Consider the following 21,825-nt stretch of genomic DNA (forward strand, 5'->3'; position numbering starts at 1 on the left):
TTAATGAGGGTGTATACGCATGCGCATGTTCGCATTCTTTGCAACTTGCCACTTGGCTCCGACGAAACGCATTGAAAGGCAAAATAAATCGATGCCCTATTACAGGATCTGTGTTTTTGTGTGGGTCACGTGATCATGCTGTGCGAGGCCATTTTGGCAAATGACACCATTCGACTGTTGTAGAGGTAGTGCTAATCGGTATGTGATAGCTAATGCCTGAGTCACTGCGCGCTCTATGCTCTGGGGTAGGCGGGCCCGGGCCGGATAGTGTCGGAGTTTGGTTCCCGCACTTCGCTGAGGCTGGTTCTGTGAGAACGTTATTCGGTTTGCTGCCCCCGGGGCGGTCCGGAGCTTTGGCTTTTTATTCTTGGGGCCCTCTGTCGCCGTCCTGCTTTAGGTGAGTGCGTATAGGTTTCCCTCTTACCAGGCCTCAGCGCTCGCTGCACAATCGTTTTTCCAGGGACCTCCCCGCACAGGGTGACTGCACCGAGCATGCGTTCCAGGGCACGCAGATTGCACGTATTCCTGCCCAGTAGATGTGATCCGCTCTGCTGCAGTATGCGGGAGGTTCGAACCCGTGGAAGGAACTCGGATATACATCTCACACACCTTACCTGTGTAGGGCCCTCGGGACAGCCCCTGGGCCCTCCCGAATCCGTATTTTAGTAGAGTTGGCACCGGTGAACCCAAGCAGACGCCTCGCTGAATGATATTTAGGCCTTTTGTAATAGGTGGTGTGAATTAGGCTGCATTAAAATCTTCCAGATAGTTTCTCATAATTGAATATAAATAAATGTAATGTCATTGATCGTTACATGAGGTTTCTGTATAACAACATAATAAAACCCCAGCATTTACCCCCAGTTATTAGTCTGCAAATCACATTTACTATGTCTGTAAACCCAAAGGATAAATCTCCCCTAAAACCAAAGAAAACCCCAGCACATTAATAACGTAATGAAGGCTCTTCTAGCGACAGATTTCTATACGGTGCGATCGCAGAGCAAACCCATCCACACTTCATGCAGATCCTGTCTCTAACCCCTGTTTATTTCCCTTTTCTGTGACATTCAGAGAAGGCGTCTGTAGTATTCACAGCCACAAATAACACGACTTCTCCGTAAAGCTGTTCTGAAAATCTATTTCCAGCTATTCATTCATATCTCGAGAGCGCATTATACCGGAGACTGTGATCACCGGCCATAGATCACACTCACACCTGTTTAGATATTCTTGGTCTTTCCAGCGACACGTGTTTTTCTTCAAATAAAAGACATCATAAAGTTACATAACATTGAGTGTACATTGCCCAATTAGTATCTTAAGTACAATCTTTTCATTCATTCCCCCAACTAAAACATAATGTGGGAGAGGAGGGGGAATGAGGTCCAATCCTTGTATATCTCTTCTAGTAGGTAATATGAATGTATCGGAGGGGCCTGTAGATCTTCCCATTAACATGTAATATATCATGTAACATGTAATATATCGTTCCCAATCCATCCATGTCTGCTGTGAGGTTACATTCAATTATTTTTCCATGATTAATTGGTAGGTTATTTGCTTTTATAAAACTTCCCGTGGAGGTATATCTGCTCTTCCAGTTCCTTGCAATTAAAATGTTTGCGGCAGCGCGGGATGTGTGAGAGCGTATAGATATATCTTCTCTCCGCAACGCAGGTAGTTCTGCTTGGGTCATGTCCCCGGGCACAGGGGGTAATATACGGCAGGCCCATAGACCTTTGGTAGTGAGTATTAAAAGCACTGTTCATGCTGCTCCACACCAAGTCATACGGAGGACATTAAACTAAACGTGTTCTGTAAAGCGTCTCCAGGTTGTTGCCGTCTCACAGTTCATCTCGAATGCTCCTAATATATCCTTTGTGTGTGATGGTGGGAGCTGTAGTTTTGCTGAGGTTATAGAGCCTCCCCGTGAATGTTTTTTTCCTCGCATGAGCTTAAATAATGTTACATCTATTTGAATAAAAGTCAAGCTGGCTTTTGGGAAACCTCCACACGTGGGGCCGGCTGAGCTCTCACCCATCCGAGTCTGGGAGTTGAGGATATGTCTGAACCTTTGAAACATATGCATGGAGTGTTTTTGGATGACGCAATGCTCACTGCTGCCTGTTTAACAGATAAATATTTCTAGTCCACGAGTGGGATTCTTATCACAAGGTGTTTTTGTAGTAAATCACCGGTTTCTAAATCTATTATTAGTATCATGTGATTTTAGATAGTTAGAAATGTTAGTAGTGAGTACGTCGCGTTTAGCAGACTGCTGTGGCTAGCTGAGACTAGCTATGTCCATCTCCTCAGCCTGGCCGCTGCCGTAACACTCCACCTTCATAATAATTCATTCTTTACTGTTGGGGGCTCTATGGGACATTAGACTTTAGCATTCACACCTTCCCACACTTCAGATATGGAGAAGGAGGCTGTAGTAACCCATACTTGATTTTTTTTTTCTTTTTACAGCTAAAATCATGGGAGTAAAAGTGCAACGTCCTCGCTGTTTTTTTGACATATCCATAAACAACGTACTAGGTAAGCAACACTGGCCTCTACTTATTTCCACGCTGCGTCCAGTTCTGTGCGGAAGTGTAAAAATAACCCGTGCGGTTTTCTTTAAAATGTTTAAAAAAAATATTCAGTGATGCAATCAATGCACCTGCTGAGCAGAATTAGCTTTTGTCCATACATAGATTTGTGTTTTGTAGCCTCATCATCGCAAACTTGACTTGATCAGCAGGTAAAATGTCATGGTTAGAGCATCAGTCAGTTCAATGGTAAGGGCAGGGACTACAGATCTTTAAACCACTTAGATGTTGAACTAAATGTACACAATTTGGACGAAAGTATTGGGACACCTGGCCATTATACTAACAGGGACTTTGACATTACAATCTAAATACATAGACATTAATATGAAGTTGGTCCTCTTTTGGAGCTATAACAGCTTCCACTTTTCTGTGAAGGCTTTCCACAATATTTTGGAGAGTTTCTGTGGGAATTTTGCCCATCATCCAGTAGAGTATTTGTGAAGTCAGGCACTGATGTTGGATGAGAAGATCCGGCTCACAATCTCCATTCCAGTTCATCCCAAATGTGTTCGATGGGGTTGAGGTCAGGGCTCTGTGCGGCTGGTCAAGTTCTTCCACACCAAACTCATCCAACCATGTATTTGACCTTGCTTTGTGTGCTGAGGCACAGTCATGCTGGAATAGAAAATGGCCTTTTCCAAACTTTACAGTGGGCACAGTGCAGTCAGGTAGGTGACGTTCTCCTGGCATCTGCTTTGTGAATTTACGTGGTCTTCTGCTTTAGAGTTGCTGCTCTTCCGAAACGATTCCTCTTCTACTGTTACATGTGGAATATCTGCAATATCTGTTGCAAAGGTGGATTCCTATCACTGTACCACGCCTGACTTCACCGAGCTCATCAAAATGACCCATTTTATTCACAAATATTTGTAAATGCAAATACTTGAGTTCAATAATTGTGTCCAATTACTTTTGGCCATATAGTGTAAGTTATAGTGCATTAGGTGATGAATATTTCATGCATTTGAACACAATGTCTGCTTTCAAGCAGATTCTAATATATGATAGAGCTGGACAAATTTGCGTAGACGTCAGGAGCCAGACAGACACGTGGGTATTTGTTAGGAGCCAGAAAGAGAGACACCCATAGAGATGGATAAAAAACAGCACAAAATTAGCAAACGAAGATAGAACATCCTCGGACCTGCTGCACGGCGCAGAGTTGGCCAGAAGTTATTCAATTTTTGTATTACGAACAAAATCAATGGTGGCATATTGTGTTTTTTGGGTTTTTTTTAAGGAAAATGTGTTTGCATGAATTGCTTCTGTATTTGTTTTCAGTTGGGAGAGTTGTCTTCGAACTGTTTTCAGATGTTTGCCCAAAAACGTGTGAAAATTTCCGCTGTCTCTGCACAGGTTTGTTAAACTGTCTCTCGTATGGTGTCATATTTACTGTTCTTAGTGTATTTATACCAAGTAAGAGAATATTTTATGTTTTTAATGATTTTTGTATTTACGATCGTGGTTGAAATGGCCAATGCAGAAGCTGTTTAGCACCACTGCAGCTATCTCTCTGTATGTGTATGTAATATGCATATAGTATGTAATATAATGTATATATTGGTTTTAAAGACTTGAAATCCTTTTCATCTTATTCTGATTTTGGTATAAGACTAGAAATGAGAGGTCAGAATGCCCAAAACTTGTAAGACAGACTCTCTTTAAACTGGTAAGCATATAAATAAAACAATAGCGTTCAGATGAAAAATATATATTTCACTTTTTTGTAAATAACCATTTTCTTTTGTCAGAGCTGTATCTTTATATATCTTTGCTACTTCAACTATACAAACTCCCACTTGCACATATATCACTTTTTCAGGCTGAACTGAGTCCATATTAAATATTTCAATGACATTTTTCAGAAATTCTCTGTGTAACATTTTCACAATCCAGCTAACACAGAGAAGCTGTACTACCCAAAATGTGTGGAGTTAATCAGATGATGTTTTATATCTTGTGGGCATTTCGTTGTTTAGTATGTTCAGCCTTATGCGTTTATTCCTTCGGGACCCATTTTCTAAAACTGTTTTCATTTCTAGGTGAAAAGGGTATAGGGAAAATTACCCAGAAGCCTTTGCATTACAAAAGCTGTTTATTCCATAGAGTCGTTAAGGATTTTATGATCCAAGGAGGAGACTTTAGCGAGGGTAAGGTTCTGTTTATGTACAAAAGCAGATCTTTGTTTCCTCAGATAGTCTGATTTATTTATTTTACGATTTCATGCTCCTTTAGGAAATGGAAGAGGTGGAGAATCAATATATGGAGGTTTCTTTGAAGGTAAGAATTATGTTTGTCGTTACTCGGTACAATAGTGACAAAACACATTCAACCCCCCTTGACGTTGAAAACATGGTGATTAGGTATTTTTCTTCTTCAGCCCTTGATTCTAGTTAAATGTGGAGTATAGAATTTGTACATAACCTGGTTTCTGTTCTTGTAGATGAAAATTTTACTACTAAGCACAATAAGGAATTTCTGCTGTCAATGGCCAACAGAGGCAAGGACACAAATGGATCGCAGTTTTTTATGTAAGTTACATTAATCATAACTGTTATAAAGAACATATTTTTCTTACCGTGGTTGTATATTATGTATGTATTCTCTTTGTTTTACTTTTATAATCGGAAGTTAGCTATATTTTTAATTCTAAACATTCATTCATTCTTTGATATACTAGGCAGACATATTGTTTCATAAAAGTTAATTGACTGTTTTTTGTTTTTTTTTGTTCTTCTTGGACAATTTCCTTCCTGACGCTATCGTAGAACAACTAAACCTACACCACATTTGGATGGGTAAATATTCATGACTTTGCTTCTGTTGACAAACATACATTTATTTGTATATAAATGTCTAATTGATCAGTGTTTTGTTCTTGATATGTTTAACATTTTTTTTTCTTTTCATTAGACTTCATGTTGTTTTTGGACAGCTCATTTCCGGCCAAGAGGTGGTTAGGGAAATAGAAAGTCAGAAAACGGATGCTTCCAGCAAGCCATGTGTTGATGTCAGAATACAGGATTGTGGAGAGCTGGTTCAAAAATCAAAAGGTATTGAACCTGTGTTTTCCGTTGTAGATTACTTGGCATCCACCTGTGTTAGAAGCCTTGCTTTGGTACGACATTCAATGTTTGAACAAATGGGTTTGCCTAAAGGTGCTGTTATGTTTATACACTATATTTTGCTCTTTGATCTGTAATTTTATTATTTTCTCTAAAGGAATATTTCTGCTCTTGTAGGTCTATGGCATGTGGATGCTCACTTGACATTGTTGTGCATTTAACAACTGAGATTTCTATAAACTGGCACTCGTAATATTTTATGAATTGCACCAAAAGACCATAAACCCATCATTTCATTGTGTGCATTTATTAACACTTTTTCATTGAACACTGTTTATCATTCTTTTTATCACTTTTAGCTAAGAAAGAGAAGAAAAGACACAAATCTTCGAGTGAGTCTGAAAATTCCAGTGACTCTGACTCTTCCTCAGAATCCTCTTCTGATTCTAAAAGCGACGGGGAGGAAAAGTCGAAAAAGAAAAAAAAGAAACACAAAAAGAATTCGAAAAAGCAGAAAAAGGAGAAGAAAAAAAACAAGAAGTCAAAGAAAAGGTGAGTTCATAGCTGAGTTCCTGTCGGCCGATTGTGTGTAACTGCGCTTGGTACACAATGAATGCCTGATCACGTAATTAGGCATTCCCTTCCAGTTGGTGTCATTGTTGGCCCTCAACAGAGTGTCATTGGAGGACAATAGAGATTCAGCAGGGTCAGTGTAGACCCTGCTGGCATCTCATTGTTCCCTCTGCTGGCTGATCACACGCACTGCAATCAGCAACGCAAGCCTGTGGTGCCTTGTGTGATCAGTGAAGAGAATAAGAAACATTTCTCCCTCTTCCCACAAAGGGAAAAGGTAAAGAAAAAAAAGAGTAAAGTAAAAAGTAAACAATACGGCGAGCTCAGTGATGTCATTGTGATAAATGAAAGTAAATGCAGGGCATGTTGCCAAGCATGAATTGTTCATTAGTGGCACCTACTTTGTAAAAGAAATTCTAAGCAAAACGGTGAAAAAAAACTTTTGTAGTATTCTGTTGGTTCCTTGGTCCAGTGAAGATCTTTTTTTGTTTTTACATACTAGCACTAACAACTTCTGGGATCCTTCAGTAAAAAGTTTCTCCCATTGACTTTAGGCTTAACCTCATATTTCCAGCAATTCCGGCTCTTTGATAAAGTTCGTGTAATGTAAATGCACTTTATTAACTGTTAATTTTTTCCACAAGTTCTGAGAGTGAAAATGAAGACCAAGAAGTGCAAGTAACGTCCACTGTCCGTCCAGAAGAGATCCCGACCATACCGGAAAACAAATTTTTAATGAGAAAAAGCCCTCAAAGAGCAGATGAAAAAGAAACGAGAACAAATGACAGAGAACGGGAAAGAGAGAGAGAAAGGCAAGTGTCTGATTTATTTTTTCCTCTTCTACTGCTAAAGTAGTCTGTACGATGTTAAATGCTCAGTGGCTCCAGAGACGGGTTGCTTTGGATTAGCATCCTATATAGTTTTGATACACCAGCCACGCTCTGTGGATATGCACAAAAATAAACGTACCATGAAATACTTATGTATTGTTTTGTTTTTTTTTAATATGGAAGAGTATAGCTTATTGTCCATTTTTTTATTTTAGCAACTCGCAAGCATCTCTTTACCAGAGAAGACTTTTGGTAACGAGATCTGGAAGAAAAATCAAAGGAAGGGGTCCCAGGGTGAGTTGTTCACATATGTCCATTAAAAATAAGCAGGCACTTAATGACTTATGCTTACTCTTTGCTGCAAAAATCTTCACTTTTTAGTTAAAAATCTATTTTTTTCCCATGAAGAAATGTTTCTCATGCTTTAATTTTGTTTTGTGCATAGTTGTCAACTGATTCCATTCATTCAACGTCTGTTTACTGAAATATTTAGCTTTTTAATGTGTTGCTTAAGCAGTATTTCCTTTCTGACTCTTTAGAGATACCGTACTCCATCTAGATCTAGGTCCAGAGATCGCTTTAGGAGAAGTGAAACCCCCCCACATTGGAGGCAGGAAATGCAGAGAACCCAAAGGATGAGATATTCTAGTGGAGAGCGTTGGATCAAAGGCGACAAGTGCGTAGTTCTGCAATTGTGATTGTTTTCAGTTTCTTGCCCTAATGCTTATTGGCAAAAATAATTCTTACCATGCTTACAACACTGGGTGCTGTTCACAAACCATTGAGTAACAAACAAATGAACACACGTTCCCTGAGTTGGCTCTTCATGATGCTTTGAGACGTGGACCAGATGAAATGTTCAATTGAAAGTGACTCATCATCACATTCATATATATATATTATAGAGCGAGAGAACGATGTGTGTGTGTGTGTGTGTATGTATATATATAAAATGTTTTTTTTGTGCGTGTTTATATGTATATATATATTATATCCCAGCAGTTTGTTTGCCTTCTTAAAATAACATGCAATGGGGAGTCTCACCCTAATGTTTTACAAACCATGAAGGGTGACCTTATATTGCCAAAAATTTAAGCAAGCGATGATTATGATAGCTTTGACCCCTTAATTTCTGCACTCTATTTAAATTAAGATTAGCCTCTGATTTACTTTTTTGTAGAAGTGAACTTAATGATAAAGACAATCAGAAAAGCCCGGTAAGAGGAAAAGAGCAGAAACAGCCCGATGAAAGACCAGATTCACAGATCCCGAGCAATCAGGAAAGGAAGCCTAAAGATCACAAATCAAGCAGCAAAGACAGAGAGTCAAAGAAAGATGCTGAGAAAGAAGAAACGACTAGCAAAAGTAGGAGTAGAAAAAGAACAAAATCCGATAGCCACAGTGAAAGTAAAGATAACTCGAGAAGCGACAGAGATGCTAAACACAGTAGACATGATGACAAAGCAAGGTCTAAGAGTAAGGATCGGGATCATGAAAGAGGGAGGGAAAAAGAAAAGCACTCAAATAATAAAGGGAAAGATAAAGAGAGAAGCAGAAGTAAGGAAAGGTCTAAACCTGGCTCCTCAAAAAATGAAAGAGAAAAAAGTCAGAGCAAGGACCGGGAGAGGAACCGAGACAAACATGGAAGATCAAGAAGCAGGGACCGAGAGTCTGGTAGAACAAAACACCGCTCCAGCAGTAAAGGTAACGAGCGAAGTAAGAGCAGAGAGAACAGGAGGAGGGGCAGGTCAAGAAGCAGAGAAAATAACCGTGCAAGAAGCAAGGATCGAGAGCCCAGAAGGAGAGGCCGGTCCAGGAGCCGAGACAGAAAAGTGTCCCCAGAAAATTCCAAAAAAAGAGGAAACAGGAGTAGGGATAACTCAAAAGATTCAGAAAGAGAAGTCAGTAAAAGTAAAGATTCTAATAGAAGGGATGACAAAAGTTCACATAGAAAGCTTTCAGACCATGACGACCATAGAAGAAAGCATTCTAGGAGTAGCAGTCCAGAGAACAGGTGGACTAAGAAAGCAAGCAGAGATCATGATGGAAGTCCAGACTCCAAGAACGTACGCGGTAAAGATAGGGAGGAAAGATCTTCAACACGCAGGAGCAGAGATAAAGAAAAGACACGCGGATCTTCACACGAGAAGGAATCCAACAAAAAATCAAGAAGCAGAGAGAGGGATCGTTCTCAAACGAAAGAGAAAAAATCAAATCTTGAGTCGAGCCCAGCAAGAGTTGATTCTACCAATGAGAAATAAAGTATACATTTTACTTTGGGTTACATTCTCTGTTGATGTTTGAGAGATGTATGCTGGTGGACATTTATTTTTTTATTATGGACCTTAGTTCCTTTTTTTTGTTTTTTTTTTATATGTATAATTCTCAATCTGGAACGTTTGTAATGTTAAAGTTTTAATAAACCATCAATGAAAAACTTTTAGGTCTAATACTTTATCAGTAGATGTTCATAGAGCTGGTCTTTTTTCAATTGCTTTAAGTTCTGACTCCCCCCCCCCTTGTTATTTCACAGAGTGCATGTATATATTTCATCATTTCTGTTTAGGCTTTAGCTATTCCTAGTTTGATGCTGTCCAGTGATTATTTCATGTATTCAGTGGTTTATAGCTTGTAATAGTTTTTGTACAGGAAATAAGCAAATATGCCATAAAGTAAATATTTGTGTTGTATGTACATTTACTACACAAGTACGCATTTGTGAAAACTGATTTTCAGATCTTAGGTTTTTTTCTTTATGCATGAATCCTTTATTGTATTTGGTCTGAACAATCACTCATAGATGTGGTTCCCTCCTTACCCTGTCTAATTCTAGACTCGTTTACCATTTACAGGTATTTTGTGACACTGTGTTGTCATGCCGCCTGTATATATTTTTGTAAGGGGAAAAAAAAAATTTGTGCTTTGAACAAAAAACCTACATTCCTAAATCTGGTGTTGACAGTATAGCTAAAGCATATAAAGCCTGATCTCTCCAGCACCGCACTAACTCCAGACTATTTTATGACTGCATTCATGAGAGAACTTGGGATGCTTTTTGAGGGCAGAGTCTGTCCAAGTGGCTTCTGCTATGTATAGTAATACTAGTGTAGTGCTATTAACTCATTCTAAAAATAAACTTAACCCTTTTATTTACCCTCGCCTCCCTTAGACCAGGACAACATATTCTACCCACAGTAATTTAGTAGGTTAATGGGTGCCGTAACCATATACTAAATTTGTGTTGTAATTTTTTTTTTGTATTTTCCTAAGCTCTGTATAGGGAGCAAGTACAACATATATATGTGACCTGTTCCGTTAGGCTTTAAGTCTGATGTCCCGTTAGTTTTTCATCTATTATATTTCCTGCCTTATGTTTTGAGGACATTTACATTTTCGGAACAAAAATAATTGAAACGTATTTTGTGAAGAATTGACCTGCTCAGCAGTGCTTTACTTTAACAAATTTCCTTTTTTTAAAGACCTACTGAAAACTTTGAGGCATGTAGGCTGCTTTCCTTCCTATGGCCGGATCTATGGTAATTCAGATGCTGTATGCGTGATCTATCATTGCAGATTTTTGGCACTGCAGGATTGTGTTTACCAATCATTATGTACAGTAATGAACTGACGCTATTTTTTTATCCCTCGTTTTGAATACTGTAAGTACAATATTGTAAACTGTTACCTTGAACTCATTTTGAAATCATAACTGGAGTACAGAGAATACAATAAATACAAGAATGGATTAAGGTGTGTTATTTTGAGGGTGCTGTGTATGATGTGGACGTGCTTCTTTGCTGTCCAGCCTTGTAATGTCTACTCGGTACTTGGTAAATCACTTTTTAATTTGGCATGCTTTAGATGCTTGTTCTCAATACCTGTACGTTCTGTCAAGTCCTATTCAAGATGTTAATGTTAAAAGGCCGATAACCCCGAGCTCTATCCAACACCACCTCCCTGCACACTCGGATCTGTATGTGCCGGGTTCTCCTGTGGCCTTTTCTAGTCTGCAGGTAAGCGTCGGTCTCTCCGCTGTGGCAGCGTTTACAACAGATATCACTCTTCGCAGGGAATTGTCAACGGGTTTGCAATCATGGCAAAACTCTTAGCGCCTCCATAGAACTTGATGCGGGCGGTACGAAAATACACTAAATAAGGGGCAATTTTATGCTGCAAATATTACTGGAACTGGTTTACTCTGGCTGCAGATCTCGGGTTTAGTTACCCTGCTTAACCCCTGCAATTCCACCACTATATACTGACAGATGTTATATGGTACATTGTAATGTTATTTATAGATCAGCAGGAGAACCTTGGTGATCTGTCTTTTACTTAGAAGGTATCCCTGATGGTGACCTCACTGGAGTCATTATATACCTTATTTTTTTTAGAGGAAGAAGCGGTTTTCCCCGTTTAACCTGATCTCCTGATTGGGGGGGGGGGAATCGACATTTATACTCGCAGAGCTCCTGCTATCTTATGAAGATGGTCTGCAGCAAGTGTTGAGGCACTTTTTGACTCTGAAAGGGCTGAGTAAATCCTGGTAGAATGAAAATTACTGTCCCCTGTGATTTATACTTTGAGCGTAAAAGGGCAAAAGTGCCTTTTGTACAACCAGCCCTTGTCTCATGAACGTTGTGCAGAAGGACGGATGCTGAGCATTGAAGAGTGTGTCTCAGAAAACAGCGTAACTGAGACAGGAAAAATAGAGGATGCTGGGTGACAGCCGGAAGTAAAAAGTGCTGGAATAAAGTCTGGCAAAAACCTTCTCTCAGAGCTAGAATGCATACACATGGCTAATACGGAGCTGCATGAAAACAGGCAAAACTAAAACTATTTTAAAAGAAAACAGCACGATATTGACACTAAATTTAACATTTTATAAAGATTTCAAAGTGAAACACAACGAAAACAGTAGTATTGAGTTTATTTATTAGTTATGATAGCGCTGGTGATATACTGTGTATTTTTACTCACACAGAATGTTCTGGGGAAAAAAAAAAGAAACTAAACCCAAACTGAGCATAAAATGGATTTGTGATCGGAACTTGACGTCTACAATGTCCTTCCTCTCTCCTTTCCATACATTTATAAGATAACAGACGTTACAATAATTTGTTTCTACCATGTGAAACCAAGTTTTCTCTTTCCTTGTTGAATATCACCCGTGTCATAGATGTCTTTAATTTGTTGAGCGTTGTCGCTCTTAAAGGATGGTAACTGGACTCCGCTGGTGTCCTGCACCTGGTAACTGGGCCGAATACCTCCCCTTCGGGAGTAGAGGGGGCCGTGTCCACCGCCAGTTCCAACTTCAGCAGCTTTTTTAAGAGGGAAAGGATTGCGTTTGGCTTTGATGGCAGAATCAATCACCTGCTTTGCGTATTCTTGGAATTGTTCTTCTTCCTTGGCAAGCAAGGTCTCGTTTTGCTTTGTGTAATTCAGTTCTGCATCTTTCTCTAACAGAGCCATGGTTTTCTTTTCAGCCTAAAATGTAAGAATTCAACGTGAAGATCAAAAAACACAGAGCGTAGTCTCTCCAATAAAGCAGCATGTTAAGTAATGACTCAGGACTGGACCAGCATGGGTTCCCCGCTATTTTTATTATTATTTATTAACATTTTTGTGACATCTGTTGTCCCTGATGTGTTTACTGCGCTGTCGTCCTTAGTGCAGGGACATGATTTTCCCTGCACTCTTATACACAGCTTGTCATAAATAAACTCCCCCCAAGAAGTGTCCCTGGCAAAAATCACAGTAAAACTTAAAACCAAGGGATAAAGAGTGCAAAACATCACCACATCAACAATCATGCATCACTTTAAAGCATGTGATACCTGCATTGTCCCTTTAAATTTCTGTGTGATCCATTCTGCAAATGCATGGGGGGGGTCAGCATTAGCACTCTTGCCCCCACCTTTAGTTAAATGCCCTGCAGGGGATGAGGTTGGCAAAGTGATTTACTCGCATCCAGCCAGCTCCAGAAACTCAGACCGCATTGCGCATGTATAGAAAATCTTCCCGTTGATTGCTATGGGAGCCCTTTCCTGCCACTGATTGACAACTTCAAGCAGCCAATCAGTGGGAAGACATGTCAGCTCATGAAGGAAGAGGGCAATGTTTGCAACAGGACTGCAACCTCTTTGTCAGGTTAGTGCTTGATTTTCTTTTTAAGACTGCATATTAAAGTACTTACTGGGTTTTGGGGGTGTCCAGGATATCAGACCTCATCTGATGGCCCCTCTCCCATATTCTATAATCTCAATAAACAGCCCCAGAAGTTAGTTTCTTATTATGCTCTGATGTTGTTTGAACCCCGCTCTTGGTCTGCCTCTCTTGCGTTGATGCCTTACCATTTGCTGCAGTTGTATTGCCTGCATCCTCTTGTGTTCTTCATCGGTTTTTCTTTGTTTCTCCATCTGTTGGGCGATGAAGACGTTATCCGCTTCCTTTATGGCGTGAAGCGCTTTTATAGCATTCAACTTTTCTTGTTTTTCTTCCATTTCTTTTTTCCGTCTCTATCCAAATAAGAAATACTTTCAGCACATCGTATAGTATCACATGTGCTTAATATCCGATGATTTATTATGAGCTGTATTTCAAATGTTCACTGTGTCGCATATTTAAATGTGAGCCTGATCAATGGTTAGTGACCTAAAATGTCACCATTCATTATCAGATATCAATCAGTTATGTAATAGAAGGTAAAAAAAAAAAAAAGTCATGGATGAACCCTCTCGCTGCTTAGGATTGATTGTGGCTTGGTCTCCACAAGCCTGTGAGGACTGAACACACAAGCATTAACCCCTTTAATGTTGCAATGTCGGGTATAATACGCACCTTACTTTTCAAAGGGTAAATTTGTTTGTATTATACCAAATATTTGACAGTACTCATTCATGTCATCATAGAGTTAAATAGCAGACATACATTTGGATAAGTAACACAAAGCCCCTATGAAGTTACTTCACAAATTATAGTTTAGATTAAATGATGTTCTGTGTGTTCCTATTAATAACTGAATAAATAAGTCTGTGATGTGTGTTAACTGCTCACTTCAGAGCTGGACGGAGGCCGAGCTGCAGAGAAGGACCCTGAGCTGAAAGAGGAGATCAGGGAGACCTTTTGCCCGTTTTCTCGCTACGAATTACGCGTGAGCTGTCCGTGGTCACCATATCTCTGTTCTTATTTGTTTTCAAACCAAAGCTGTAGCTGTGTGTGCATTATTCATTAGTCAGTAAACTAATTGTACTCACATGTACACACACACACGTGTATAAAAAGACACACGCATATATATTTAATATGTGACAATAGAGAACTAAGTGTGCTGCCCGTCTGTACTTGCCATGGCTTGCCTATGCTCTGCGATGGCCTTGATGTCCTCTTTTATTTTTTGCACTTTTTGCTGGCTTTCCTTTGTGTTCTTGGCATCCAGCTCAGCGATGGCCTTTGCTACGCGCTCATCTTCATCGTCCACTTGTTGCTTTATTTGCGCAGCCAAGCGATTCCCGATGTCATCTCTACGTTCTAGAATTTGTCTGAATCACAAAATACGTAATTGACTTTCCTTACCTCATATCTCGCAGCACGCAGCACGCAGCATTACCACCTGGCATGCAACGGGTGAGACAGAGAACACATCCTGATGGAGCCCCAGAATCAGGACTCTCCCACGTGTACAGGGGCAGTTGTGAGGTACATCACAGAAATGAAAATGAGATGTACATTTAAATATTCACCAATTCAGTATCTGTAACATTTACTTATGGATTAAAGTACCTCCTAAGATCCCTTTATGACGATGGACAAGAACATCTTACTCTGTGGGTACAGAACAGCAATACCTACCTGTATATTTCCTGTTCTCTCTCTTTTCTCAGCTGCCCCATCTTTTTCTTTGCAAGAGCGTAACGTTGAATCAGTTCTTCGTTTTCCATTTCTTTTTGCTGCTCTCGAGCTCTGATAAAATCTCTGTCTGCAACAGTTGCCTTTTGAACAGCGGTGAGAAAGAGGAACAAACAACCATCATCCTAATCAAGCGATCTGAACAAACAGCTTCAACACATCATCGCAACCAGATCAACTTATCCCCATCCAAGCCGTCCTCTCCTATTGTCTCACTCCCCTCAACCAACCACTAGAGTGTAAGCTCGCGAGAGCAGGGCCCTCTTCTCCTTTGCACTAGTTTGTTATTGTATGTGTTTATAAATTGTTCTAATGAATGTAACAGCGCTGCAGAATCGGCCGGCGCTTTATAAATAAATGTAATATAAGAGAATGATTTAAGTTTTAGTAAGATTAAATCTTTCTCCGTTCGCTAATTAATCATTACGATAAAATGGTTAATCACACCACAACTCAGTGTTCAGGAAATCAACACAAGTTACAGAAACTTAGACAAATGATGTGACACTAAACAGTCTCATATGAAATCACACACATGCAGATATGCAAGTAGAGGGGTCTATTCACTAAACTAGGAGTTTGCAAGCAAGGTAAACAATTTAGCTCCCTGACATCACTATATGTTATAAAGGCCAATGCATTACAAGGGGTAACTCCATTCTGATTTGTCTCCAATAATGCATAGTGACGTGATTTAACAATTTATGCTATTAGTATTACTCTTACAATACAGATATTAAAGAGTGACAAAGCTAGAACTGACAGACTAAGACAAACAGATCCAATGGGCAAAGAGGGCCCAGCTCACAAGCTTCCAATCTGAGTGTATCAGGCAGTTCAGACGTTTTACCGCAAATTCTCTTTTTTCTCTTTAATAGATCCCAGGGACTCATTGCAGTAAGACTGTGGCATTAATTCAGTACAGCAGCATTTAGCAGGAAACTTTACCGTTGTGGTTTCAACTAACTGATTACATATAAAACGCTATCCCTGGCAAACTTCTCATCAAGAAGAGCTGAGCTTGCCCTGTATAATGTATAGTTCCATATACAGAGCTATTAAAGCTTTTTTAAACTTACTGAAGTTAGACCTTCATAATAAAGGTAAGGTTGGCGAGTAAAAGAACTTTAACATATATTAGATTTTGTGAAATGTCCCCTTTTTAAACTTCCTATAAAAAGACCTATTGTTTAAGATTTGAGTACAATTGAATCACTTGCCACTGAATTAGTGATCCCGTATATTCCTTTCAATCATTTTTCCTTTCTCTGATTTATAACTTACAAGATGAGCCTTCATAATTTCCTTTTTCTCATCCTGTTTCATTTTGGCCAGCTTCTGCATTTCCCATTCATAGATCCGGGTCTGTCTCTGGATTTCTCCACCTTCCCTCTTATTGGCTAGTCTTTCTAATTCAGCCTTATGATTCTGTTCCTCTATCCTAAACAGGGGCACAATGAAAAAAATATGCAACACTGTGTCCATATAAGTCATAAAAATAACAACCATAACCTCAAACAAGACATGAGCTTAAAACGGTAATTTAATATAGAAATAGATACTTTAAAGTCCACTACTATGTGGAAGACATGAAGAAGGTATGGTTTTTCCCCAACAAGCAGTGGTGAGACTAGAGGTTTTTATGAAGAGCAGAAGTACAAATAAAAGGGGTTTCTTTTGGTTTTACATACTGCTTCAGAAGTTCCTTGGCTGTCTCCCTTTTGTCTGTGGTTTGGTGGGTAGTCTTCGTCTTGGTATCTAAAATGCATCCTTCAAGGTCTTGGTTCACGTTGGAAGAATGCTTTGCTTTGTCCATCTGCTTCTTTAATGCAATCTGGGCCTCTCGTTCTTTCAGCACTTCAGTAAGTAACAGCGCACTCTGCACAAGAAAGCCATCATAAACACAACATGCGGCTATCTAAACACAAACATACATCTCCGTCACAGCTCCAATAGACCTCAATGGTTTATATATGATGTTTAACAACTGAGAGAGCGGAGAGCTCCCTTAAAATTCCCATGGTGTCTTATTTTGCACATGCGTGGGGGGTTCGGCAGAATCCCTTCTTATACATTTTCCACTTTGCCCACCCTGCTGGCCGGCTTGTCAAACGCAGTTGCTAGGGACCTATTAATATTTCAATGAGAGCGTTTTCCTGGAACTGATTGGCTGCTTCAAACAGCCAATCACTGTCTAGAATTGTTAGGTCACAGAGGAGGAGAGTAGCTGCAGCTGCACAAGGTACTTTAGTATGCATTCTATGGGGGCAGTAAGGGACATCACACTGTGTCTATTTCAAAGTAGTTCATCAGTTTAATGGGAATTTTGGGCACACATTTAACTCCATTAACTTCCAGACTGTTCTAAAAGTAGCAGAGAGTGATGAAGGAAAGTCTCGGTATACGGTGTTGTTTCAATCATAGACAAACACATCAATGCTAATTAAACAAAAATAGAACATACGTGGAATTTCTTGACTTTGTCGGTTTGATAGTATTGTTTGAGCTTTGCGTTTTCTATCGCCTCTTTCCTCCTCTCAGCTTGGTATTTCGCCTCCTCTATATCAATCATCTTTTTACGCTCCTCCTCCTCTTCCTCGCGAAGTTGTTTGGCTTCTAACTTTTGCTGCCTCATCCCCTGTAGATATATCCACAACACATTAAAATACGAATTCGGCTTAACTACTTAAATACAGGGGGCTGGTATGGAGGGCCGTGCCATTATATTCTTTCTTCAGGAAGAAGTAAAGACAACCGAGGGCGCTCCACTGTCCTCACACACCAAACAGAATGTCCATTTCACTTGTGTTTGCCACTCAACATCAGTTTATTACCTAAAGGAAGAGTTTGTAGGAGAGTTGGAGTTTCAAACTCCCTGACTTCACTATACATTATAAAGGGCCAATTCCCATAAGCTTCTGCTGTAGGAAAAGCATGGCCGACCCTCTATAATGTATATTTAACTCAAGGAGATCCTTTCTTTCAGTCTCCCCGCCCATTGAATTGTGCATTATACAGGCCCAGTTCAGCTCTCCTTGCTGGTGCTAGCCCTTCATAATGAATAATGAAGTGAGCTTCAACCACAACTCACCTATAAACTCTCATGTCAAGTCTCTAAAGAATAATCCCCTTAAGCTGGAAACTACCTATGTGTACGTGTGTGTGGCATTGTAAGTGCCGATTTAGGTGCCCCGTGTCCCCGGTACTTTGCCCCCTCTCATCTGCAAACAGTAATGACCCCATTTTTTGCCAATGTCATGGAAAACCTCTAGATATGCATGAGGGCTGCTCTGAGTAAGAGGCATGGGCTGTTATGACATCATATTTTTGGTCTTTCTAAATAAAATACATTTAAAGAAAATGCCACAACAGTACCCTCCACCAGGACTTCCAGGGCTACCAGAAGACAATTCCCACAGTTTGGTTTTTGAATAAGGTGCAGGAAATAAAGAGAAACTGACTAAGGGCAATGGGACCCTTCGCTTCTAAACATAATGCAAGAATAAAGTAACAATGAAAAAAGTGAAACACGCCTTTCTTTGGTACCATAATAAAAGGAACAGCTCCATTAAAAATATGAGAACCAACAAGGGAATTATGGCTTCATATTATAATAGGAGATGACTTTTATGGAGTGTGATTAGAACCGCTGCGGTTATTGATCAGCAAAATATTTGTATGGGATATAATATTACATGCACACGAACTGACATTTTCCTGACCACTTAGTGGTACAAAACATGTCGCTCCTCATCCATAAATACTCACAGCAAGGGTGTTCTTCCAGTTTTTTACCATCTCCTTTGATCGTAAATGCAAAGCCTCTCTTTCTCTCTTTTCTTCGTAAAACTCCATCATGTCTTGCTCAATCGTGTTGGTGTAAGTCAGAATTCGTTCCCACTCGGCTTTTGGTAGGACGGTAACCTGGCGAAGGTCGACTGGTTTTGACACAACAAATCCTCTGTCATTCTCCGAATTACTCTCAGCTAAAAGGATAAATGTTTATAATGTACATATTACCAAGTCCTAGATACTCTGGATTTTATTCAAGAATACTGAGCAGACTGGGATGAAAATGAATTAAAGGGACACCCCATTCATCGTGCAATTCAATTCATTTGATAGCTCCATGGTTCTTTTAAATTTGGTGCATAACGAAAGGACGTGGAGGGGGTTGGAAGCTGCAGCTTCTCCCTAGGGTAAGCACCTTTTTATTTATTTATTACAAAGTGCTTTTATATGCATCATTTGTTAAGGGGGCTCCCAGGGACACCAGAGTCTAGTTGGCACGTGATAAACTTGTCACTATTGAGCTCCGCCAGTGGCACGAGACCCCCATGCACTTGAGCAGAAAGCACAGCCATGAATTTCAATGGAAGCCTCTCTTTCCTAAGATTTCGCACACCTACTTTAATAAATACCGGCCTACCAGATGTGAAGCTTGATAGGCTAGAGTAATACTTTTTGGGCAACTGGTCTTTCTTGGCTGAAAGTTATTGGTCTGTAGTTGTTCCACCTCAATACAAGGATTTTAAAACATATTTTCTACCAATTGCTTGTAAGCTCAGATGAGCAGATTCCCTCTTCTCCTTCAATACCGGTGTGTCATAAAATATGTTAATGCTATTGTCATGTTAAATAGTTCTTGTTAAATATGTTGTAAAAATAATATATATACACACACTACCATTTAAAAGTTTGGGGTCACTTAGCTGTTTTCATGGAAAATACTCACTGGCCACTTTATTAGGTACCCCTGTTCAATTGCTTGTTAACACAAATAGCTAATCGGCCAATCACATGGCAGCAACTCAATGCATTTAGGCATGTAGACGTGGTCAAGACAACTTGCTGAAGTTCAAACCGAGCATCAGAATGGGTAAGAAAGGGGATTTAAGTGACTTTGATCATGGCATGGTTGTTGGTTGTTGGTGCCAGACAGGCTGGTCTGGGTATTTCAGAAACTGCCGATCTACTGGGATTTAAACGCACAACCATCTCTAGGGTTTACAGAGAATGGTCCAAAAATTATCCAGTGAGCGGCAGTTGTGTGGACGGAAATGCCTTGTTGATGTCAGAGGTCAGAGGAGAATGGGCAGAAAGGCAACAGTAACTCAAATAACCACTCGATACAAACCAAGGTATGCAGAATACCATCTCTGAACACACAACACATCGAACCTTGAAGCAGATGGGCTACAGCAGCAGAAGACCACACCGGGTGACACTCCTGTCAGCTAAGAATGGGGAACTGAGGCTACAATTCACACAGAAACACCAAAATGGGGCAATCGTAGACTGGAAGAACTGGCAGGTTCAGACTTTGGCGTAAACAACATGAAAGCATGGATCCATCCTGCCTTGTATCAACGATTCAGGCTGGTGGTGGTGGTGGTGTAATGGTGTGGGGGACATTTCACACTTTGGGCTCCTTAATACCAATTGAGTATCATTTAAACGTGACAACCTACATGAGTATTGTTGCTGACCATGTCCATCCCGCAGTGTACCCATCGTCTGATGGCTACTTCCAGCAGGACCATGTCACAAAGCTCATATCATCTCACGCTGGTTTCTTGAACATGACAATAATTTCACTGAACTCCAATGGCCTCCACAGTTACCAGATCTCAATCCAATAGAGCACCTTTGGGATGTGGTGGAACAGAAGATTCACATCACGGATGTGCAGCCGACAAATCTGCAGCAACTGCGTGATGCCATCATATCCATACGGACCAAAATCTCTGAGGAATGTTTTCAGCACCTTGTAGAAAGTATGCAACAAAGTTCTTATAGCAAAAGGGGGTCCAACTCGGTACTAGCAAGGTGTACCCAATAAAGTGACCAGTGAGTGTATGTGTGCAATGTAATAACAGTAGGGTTTCCACCTGGTCTGAATTTGCTTATGACTGATATGTATTGTATTGTCATGTGTAATATATATGGTATTAATGCTATACGAGGAGAAAAAAACCCACTCCTCCAGTTGGTCACATTCAGTCTGACGCACACATTCACACTCTCACTAAATGAACATGGACACTGCGAAAGAATGAAAACTTTTTCATACGGAGTCCGCAAAACAAAACAAAAAAACAAGAGAAAAATCCGTATAGCGACTGAGCAGAGAGTACAAAAAATACAGGTCTCCATGGTAGCCTATTGGTGACAGATATTAGTGACATGATAACGTTATGGGTTTTAGCGGAATGTTGCATAGGGTTGTATTTACATCAATAACCCCTCTGCTCACCTGATTGCACCCTGCTGTTCTGCCCTCTTCTCCTGCCATGCTGCACAACAGGGGCAAAAGCAGAGGCCATGCTCCTCGATAGACCAGCTTCTGGCGTCCTGATCCCAGGCTCCCGGGTATTGTTGGTATCCCGTTGCCTGACAACAGCCCATTGAAGTGTCACTTTTTTGTGGGTACGTTGCCTGGATACAAGCAGCTGCAGCTAAACACAAGAGACACAATTCCAACTTACTTTAGATATTACGGCACTTATTGTAGTCCAGCGGGGGTCTTTTGGTACTTAACGTTACAGTCTTTAGTGTTTAAGACTTGCTATAACCTGCCTCCAGACGACGAGTCGCAGTAGATAAACTTCAGCCAACGACTGCACTGTTTATTGTAACAGTGTTGACTGGAATGGAGGCGTCGGTGTCGTGATGCATCGTGTCTCTCATGTGTAGAACTCAATGTATAAATAACTGCTTAATTTCCTGCAGCCATATTCGATGAATGTTTTGTAAACCCCCTGACATCCTCGTTGGTAATTCTGAATTAAATATAATATTACGGGTTTGGAAAAGTGACAGCAAATTCGCATTTTTATATTGGATAAG

The 21,825-nt window shown here is 40.2% G+C and overlaps 2 protein-coding genes across 2 annotated transcripts; one reads left to right on the forward strand and one right to left on the reverse strand.

Annotated features, from left to right (window-relative positions):
* Window positions 1-237: 237 nt before the first annotated feature.
* On the forward strand, window positions 238-9,732 carry PPIG (peptidylprolyl isomerase G). The gene is made up of 13 exons (XM_053470634.1): window positions 238-397; window positions 2,479-2,547; window positions 3,885-3,959; window positions 4,646-4,753; window positions 4,839-4,883; window positions 5,047-5,134; window positions 5,372-5,401; window positions 5,517-5,656; window positions 6,028-6,220; window positions 6,886-7,059; window positions 7,287-7,365; window positions 7,611-7,747; window positions 8,252-9,732. The coding sequence occupies exons 2-13, from the start codon at window positions 2,487-2,489 to the stop codon at window positions 9,330-9,332; spliced, it is 2,211 nt and encodes a 736-aa protein (XP_053326609.1). The 5' UTR covers window positions 238-397; window positions 2,479-2,486; the 3' UTR covers window positions 9,333-9,732.
* Window positions 9,733-11,981: 2,249 nt separating this feature from the next.
* CFAP210 (cilia and flagella associated protein 210) lies at window positions 11,982-21,384 on the reverse strand. Its single transcript, XM_053471790.1, has 9 exons — window positions 21,233-21,384; window positions 18,745-18,962; window positions 17,441-17,614; window positions 16,668-16,855; window positions 16,261-16,417; window positions 14,920-15,059; window positions 14,417-14,609; window positions 13,422-13,586; window positions 11,982-12,555 (listed from the first exon to the last, which is right to left on the reverse strand). Exons 1-9 carry the CDS (start codon window positions 21,300-21,302, stop codon window positions 12,193-12,195), a joined length of 1,668 nt encoding a protein of 555 aa, XP_053327765.1. The 5' UTR covers window positions 21,303-21,384; the 3' UTR covers window positions 11,982-12,192.
* Window positions 21,385-21,825: the final 441 nt, after the last annotated feature.

Source organism: Spea bombifrons, chromosome 7 (assembly GCF_027358695.1).
Source record: "Spea bombifrons isolate aSpeBom1 chromosome 7, aSpeBom1.2.pri, whole genome shotgun sequence".
In the NCBI taxonomy this organism is placed as follows: domain Eukaryota; kingdom Metazoa; phylum Chordata; class Amphibia; order Anura; family Pelobatidae; genus Spea; species Spea bombifrons.